We start from the raw sequence: 7,161 nt of genomic DNA on the forward strand, positions 1-7,161 counted from the left end.
ACATCTTTTCCTCAAAGTTCTGTTGTCCTTTTTTTTAAATGGTTGCTGCCTTTTAAGCCACAGCTGTCTGAATCAGCAACTGCAACTCCACCACTCCTAGCAGCGGTTAGGCCACAAGGGCCGGAAGGAAATCTGTCCCTCCGGCTCCAACTCCCGCAAAGCTACAAAGGGAACTTAACTAAACCTCTCTCCCTCTAAAGAACTCAAGATTCAAAGGTTAAGGTGGAATTCTGCTCTTCAGAGAGGCTGAACAGCAAGTAGCTCACCTCCTCTCCTTGCTTGAGTCCTCCAAGAAGCAAAAATGCTTCTCCTTGCCCTCCTTAAAAACCCTTTCTCACCTGGCTCCTCCCTACCACTTCCTGTCAGCCTGTTGCTGACTCAGCCTCCTGACCGTAGGTGAATTTTATTTAATCAAACACATCTTTGCATCATTAAACAAACATTCCAGAGTATAACCAAAAGTAACACACCTTGAAATAATATTCTACAACAAAGTTCAGACTTTTCTTAATCTAGTGGGACAAGCTTCATGTAGCTTAAATAGCCTCGATTTTTTTATCTTTCAAGATTCAATGATAATTTCCCCACCTACCAAAACTGCAGGAATGTGTTAGAGTAAATGAATTTTTAAACCTGGGAGAGCTTTGGAAAACACTTAAATATTAAATAAATGTTAGTTAATGTTAATACTAAATAACATTTTGCGTGTATATGCTAAAAACAATACCATCTTACCCCGTCCCATATGTTGCTACTAAAAGTATCTTTTTGCCCTTAGTTCTTTAATAATTATATTTTTCCTCAAACAAAAAGTTCATAGACCTTTGAATGAACAGTGGCTAAGTGCACTCATTTTGTATCTATTGGGTACATCTGTTTCTTTAATGCCTGTTATCTCCTTGACAGGAACCTGTGAGAGCTTTCTTAGGCTGTCTGTAATGAAGCCTCAAATAGACTGTACCACCTTCATCATCTATTTGATGATTTAAATTTAAAGCTAGTCATGGTGGCACACACCTGTAATTCTGGTATGTGGTAGGTAGGGGCAGGAGCTCAGAGCTAACTTTAGTACACAGTGAGTTTGAAACCAGTTTGGGCTATATGAGACTTTGTCTCAAAAGAAAAACAAAACTTCTCTAGTGTTGTTTCTGCTCCCAACTTAAAAATTTTCTTTGTTCTTTACTTGTATTTCTGTATATATGAATACAGATTTGAATTGCACTGATGGATATGAGAAAATTCCTATCTGAACAAATTAATATGTTAAAAATAGACAATTTTAGAAGTATTTTAGACCCTGGGTTTTCAAAGGTCAACTTTATACCAAAGAATCTTTCTTTCCAACCTCGAAGGATAATCTCTCTCAGGTATTGAGTAGATGGGACTATTTGCACTGTTAGGCATCAAGGGTCCTTCCTTCAGGATGAGCTCTCCTTTCTTAATCAACCTGCCTTGCTCTCAGTCGCATTGGCCATGGGTTGTCTTCTGTTCCCTGCCCTATGTTCCTAGGTCTTATCACAGTGGTGACCCAATAAAAAAACAGCTACTTAGAATTTCATGTGACAAGTTTTTATCTATAGAGCCACTAAAATTTACCACCTATAAAATGGGGGGAGGTGGGTAAATACCATTTCTCATGTTCTTTTAAGCATAGACTACAGGTGAAGATTTCACTCCATAGCATTAAGGAACTATGTGTCATGAGGACTTCTAAGTACTAGGAAAAGATGTGTTATATCCTTTTTTTAATGCTGTGGGTGTTCCTTAAGGGCTTGCTGCCTAGCTATGTAGACAAGTGAATGATACAGTAGCTTGAAACACAAGTCTGGGAATGCCCTTATTTAGTAGAGATTGGGGGCATGAAGCTAATACATAGTATAAGGATTAATAGCACCCCAGCCTGTTTCTTGTGGATACTTAGATATTTGCAAAACAATGGAATAAATCTAAGTCCCTTACATGAAGATTTAGCCAGCCAACCATACTTAATTAGTATGAAGCTAATTCCCTGTATACACTATCTGTTACACAAAATAAATAATAGTATTCTCTCAGTCCCCAGATGCAGATCTCTTGGTTAGGCCAGCCGAAGTTAGAAGACTTGAATCGGAAGGACAGAACAGGAATGAACTACATGAAAGTGAGAGCTGGAGTAAGGCATGCTGTGTAAGTGTCAACTTGAGCATCACAAGGACATAGCCGCTGCACGGTGCTGATCATTTGGGTGTCTCTGCTTGTTAGTAGTTCTGGATACGTGTCCTACAGCACAGGGTGACAGTAGAGGGCATGGGCACTTGAAGCTTTCTGCACTCAAATCCTAGTGCTGCCACTCTCCAGATTGACACACACAGCTAAGCTCTAAGACACCCGTCTCTTGGGGTCCTTACTGGTAAAATTGAGATGTGATTGAACAGAACTTGGAGGGAATTGATACACAGCTTAGATACTTCATTATTTATATTTAAATATTTCCTTATTAAAGTTAATTCTACTTTCTGTTTCATTGAAGTGAAAATTTGAACCAAAGAAATAATTCTTTTGTTGGGAATAACCCTAATTTTCTTTGAGTTAGTATCATAGTATAGTCTATAGTTCATAATTAGAAAGTGTGCAATCTAAGAAAGAGTCAGGACTCCATGCTGGGCAGTCTCAACAGCTTGATGACCACCTCTTTCTTCACCAGTCGGGGGCTAATGGAGGAAGACGCTGAGCCCATCTTTGAAGATGTGATGATGTCATCACGGAGCCAGTTAGAAGACATGAATGAAGAATTTGAAGACACCATGGTTATTGATTTGGTAAGGAATTTACTGGGATTTGTTTGTTTGTTTGTTTTTGTTTTTTTCTTTTACAGTATATAAGAGCACTGGAGTTTAAAATGATATTCTTGCTATGGGAGCGGGCCTAGGTGAGGAGTGAGCACCATTACTGGGCATCAAGATGAGCTTTTGTGGTTCTCAGGGCTGCTTTTAAGCAATCATTTTGGGTCCTAGCCAAAAAAGAAAAAAGCTAGGTTTTTTTTCTTCTTCCAAAAAGATGTTTTGGCACAGCATGTATATTTGGCATTTTGTACTTTAAATTGGAACCTTACAAAATATTCTGTGTTCCAACATGTGACAATCAAATATAGAATATGGAACTTCTGTATACAGTTTACAGAGAACATCTTTGAGGTAAGATTAATATAGACTAGCTAAAAGCAATACAAAGAAAGTTTTTCATGTATGGTTTTTAACAGTTTCATTACATGGCCCAGCATGTTGGTACACACCTGTGATACCCAGTAAGGGATGGGAGTTTGAGACAAGAGGATTATAAGTCCAAGACCATCCTGAACTACATACTGAGAGCCTTATCAAAATAGAAAGCACTGAGACAGTGGTCAGTGTTGTATGTGTATAGCATGCCCAAGGGCCCCAGGTTTAATCTTTAATACCAAAAACGAGTAAAAAAACAAAATTGTCATTGGCTATAGGTAATATTAAAATGTAGTTATAGCTGAAATGACATGAAGGAAAAAGAGCTAATAGATTCAGTAAAATAAGACTAACTAGATACTTGACAATTGTTAACACTAGGTGACTGGTAGATTAATGTTAATGTTCGTTATCCTGTTTTCCCAGTGTTGGCTACATCTGCCATAACAAATACCAGTCTTGAGTGACTTAAATTGCCAGAAGTCAAGTGAAGCAGAGTTTATTTTGAGTACTCTTTGGCTTTAGGTGGCTGGCTTCTTCCAGTGTCTCTATGGGCTGGCAAGATGGCTCAGCACATAAAGCTGCTTCCTGCTAAGCTTGATCCCCAAGACTTCTACCCCTCACTTGTCTTGCTGCAGTTTTTTACTACATTAAACCCTTTAAAAAGACCTTGTATCTAAATAGACTCCCATTCTCAAGTTCTAGGAGTGAGCACTTCAACATGTAAATCAAAGATGGCATAATGCAGCACATACTAGTCTGCCTTACATGTTTTGAATTTTCCATCATAAAAAGTTTTGGTATAACCTTTGATAGAACTTTCCTGCCCTACTCCCTCCCCAAAAGCATTCATTCCATCTACCTATTTTGGAGAATTCACTGATATTCATCATTTTTGTAATTACTCTGTGTCTTCAAAAGGAAGGTATTTTCTGTATTATAAGTCCAAATTACATTTTTTACATACACAGTTTATTCATTGAAATTTTAAGTCTTGGGGCTGGTGAGATGGCTAAGTGAGAGGCACTCTTTCTCACCTTCCAGAGGACCTGTGTTCAGTTCCCATAACCCAAATTGGAGGACTAACACCTGCCAGTGATTATAGTACTAAGAGATCTGACAACCTCTTATAGCTTCCTGGGCACAAACGCACAGACAGATACAAAGTTTAAAAAATAATAAGCCAGGAGTAGTGGCACATACCTTTAATCTCAGCACTTGATAGGAAGAGGCAGGAAGATCTCTGTTAATATGAAGCCAGCTTAGTCTACACAGCAAATTTCAGGCTAGCCAGGGCTACAAACAAAAAACATATTAGTTGAAAATTTTTCTCTTTTAATAATTCAAATACTGCTGCATTTTTAAAATCTATACTTTCTATACAAGCCAGATTCTCATTTTCCGTTTAACTTTGACTCTTAATTGTTCCTATGTTTATGTACTGTTAAAAAAAAAAAAAGCTTTAATTACAGTTTATTTCACCAGAAAAATAAATGATTCTCTTTTCAGCCCCCATCAAGAAATCGGCGAGAAAGAGCTGAGCTGAGGCCAGACTTCTTTGATTCTGCAGCTATCATAGAAGATGATTCAGTAAATATCAAATCATTACTGTGTTTTATTTATACGTCCTTGGCCCTGGGGATACATAATATAATTGTATTTCTCATTTTTTTCTAGGGATTTGGAATGCCTATGTTCTGAAGTCTGAAGAAAATTTACAAATCTGGAACTCTATTATTTAGAGCTAGAGGCCTATATACTGTGATAGCTTGTATGGGGAAGAAACACTTTTGATGTGATCTGATTTGTTTTGTAATCAAATGATTAAAGGTTGGTCCCCTTTGCAGTGACAGAGCAGCATGTCAGTTACCCACGGAAATGTTGGTAATGTCACCTCAGAAAGACTGACCAAAAAAAATCATTTGTACTCTAATGTTGGACTTATCTCAGTACAGATGTGTGTGTGTTTTTCTGAAAGGAGGAAAATATTTTAAATTTTTAAAACAGCTGTCAAAATAAACACTGTTATACACCTGTTTTATGAAAATTCAGCATTGAGTAAAAAAATATTTTTAACTTTATTTTCCTGTTGTACAATTTAAAAACCGTTTTAACATTTTGCCTTTTTATGTTTTAAAAGCTAACCATTTTTATTAAATATGAGTAAGCAGCTCGTTCTAATCGCCGAAGAGTGTTTTTGGAGCTCACTGGATTTGGTTGACCTTACAAAACAGAAACATTGAAGGAACAGAGCATGGACAAGCTAAAATAGAGTTCTAACATCGTGCGTCTCTGCCAAAAAACCACACACCCTCTGTGGATGGATGTGAATTCCCAGATTTTATATACTCTTGAATAAAAAGGTTTATTTTTATTTATAAGTGGGCATAAAATAAATGTCCATGCAGCCATTTTTCCAACAGATGCTGTACACCGTTCATTTTATATAGAATAGGGAGATTCAAATACAGTGCATTTTCTATTGGTCTTTGTTCTGTGCATTTTTAGCAACTTCTACCAGCAAATAAAGTATTCTCAGTAAAACAAAAATGGTTCTCAAGTCATCGGTCTTGCTGTTTCTAACTACTTGTTTCATGCCCTGCCAAAGTCAAGTTACACAGACTTCCATTTTCATGAAGTTTCTTTGCCATTCAAAAGTAATTTTAAGACATGTAACTGTCTTCCCATGCACTTAATATACCCCAAACCTGCTAACTTTGTGAATTTGTTTACCAGTCATAGAAGTATGTGCTGCATAGAAGTCTGTGCTTAGAGGGTGACGTTCCTAAGCTTACCTTGAAATACAGCTACATTTCAGTGTTAAGTGTGCATATTAAGAAAAAGTCTTTGGGAGAAAGAAATTCTGACTCTTCAGGACATTCTTCAGTGGTTTAGAGTTACAATCTGCTTACTTTTATGACTTGCTATTGTTTTTAAAAGCCCACTTAACTTTTTCCTGATTTTAATGTAGGCCTCCAAATTTCCAAACGAGTCCATCTACAGCTGTTTCTGGGATGGTTTTTAAAATAGCTACAACAATCTAGAGGCTTTCCCTTTTTACCAAAAATGAAGAGCATTTTTTAAAAGTATGTGAACTCTATGATTATCTTTTGTGGGGGAAAGCAAAACATGATTTTATTCATCCTTTTAGTAGACAAGATTTTTCTCAACATTTGTACAGTTCAGAGGAAAAAAAAAAACTTGGTTACCAAAATTGTTTTCCCTACTAACTCAGCAAGTCCTAGGCTCCAGTTGAGAGATCTGGGGCCTTGCTCTCTCCTAGAAATGTGGGCTCACTGGAACTCAAGGGGCAGGAATGAATGGACTGTCCACCTCAGCCCTGTCTGACTAGGGTTCTGGCCAGGGACCTATCTTTGAGGGGCCCTGGAATAAGCACAGACTAATTCTTTGCTTGACAGTCTCCTGTGAACAACACATGCTGACTTAGAGTTACAGACTACCATGCAACAACAAAGAAGGCTTAATCTCTACTCCAATGGGTTTCCAAGTTCAGTTTGAAGTCAATCAAATTTTTGTATTTTCAGTGTCTCCTTGATTTTGCTAGTAATTCTGTAAATTGTACATTTGCAATATGAAGTTTTTTTTTTCCTTTTGTACAATTTGAAACTGATGCTTCACCTTTCGTTTAATAAACTATTCAAAATCAGGCTTGTGGTAGTCATCCTGTTGTTGCTCTTGGGCGAGGTTTAAGAAGACTCTTTTCCTTCCCTGCTGCCCTTGAGAGTTTGTTCTTTCAGATAATTTGTCACTTGATAGGAAGACTGGTGTTTCAGGGTTTTTGGTTGGTTTTGTTTTGAGACAGCATCTTACCTCAGACCAGGCTGGTCTCAAACACACAGATCTGCATGCCTCTGCCTCCCAAGTGCTGGGAGTAAACATTTACCACCATGCCTGGCTAAGATGTTTTGTTTTTAAGAAAAAAAAAAATTAAGAACTGTTCACA

The 7,161-nt window shown here is 37.5% G+C and overlaps 1 protein-coding gene across 3 annotated transcripts in view; it reads left to right on the forward strand.

Annotated features, from left to right (window-relative positions):
- Nucleotides 1–6,864, forward strand: part of Stag1 (stromal antigen 1) — a 325,347-nt gene extending 318,483 nt beyond the window's left edge. For all 3 annotated transcript variants that reach the window (XM_052718205.1, XM_052718197.1, XM_052718212.1), the window contains 4 exons: nucleotides 2,056–2,166; nucleotides 2,684–2,798; nucleotides 4,707–4,787; nucleotides 4,875–6,864. In XM_052718205.1, coding sequence (XP_052574165.1) covers nucleotides 2,056–2,166; nucleotides 2,684–2,798; nucleotides 4,707–4,787; nucleotides 4,875–4,898 — 331 coding nt within the window. In that variant the 3' untranslated portion in view covers nucleotides 4,899–6,864. The remainder of the gene's footprint in view (nucleotides 1–2,055; nucleotides 2,167–2,683; nucleotides 2,799–4,706; nucleotides 4,788–4,874) is intronic.
- Nucleotides 6,865–7,161: the final 297 nt, after the last annotated feature.

This window comes from Peromyscus californicus, unplaced genomic scaffold (assembly GCF_007827085.1).
Source record: "Peromyscus californicus insignis strain IS unplaced genomic scaffold, ASM782708v3 Scaffold_11__1_contigs__length_118956290, whole genome shotgun sequence".
NCBI classification, from domain to species: domain Eukaryota; kingdom Metazoa; phylum Chordata; class Mammalia; order Rodentia; family Cricetidae; genus Peromyscus; species Peromyscus californicus.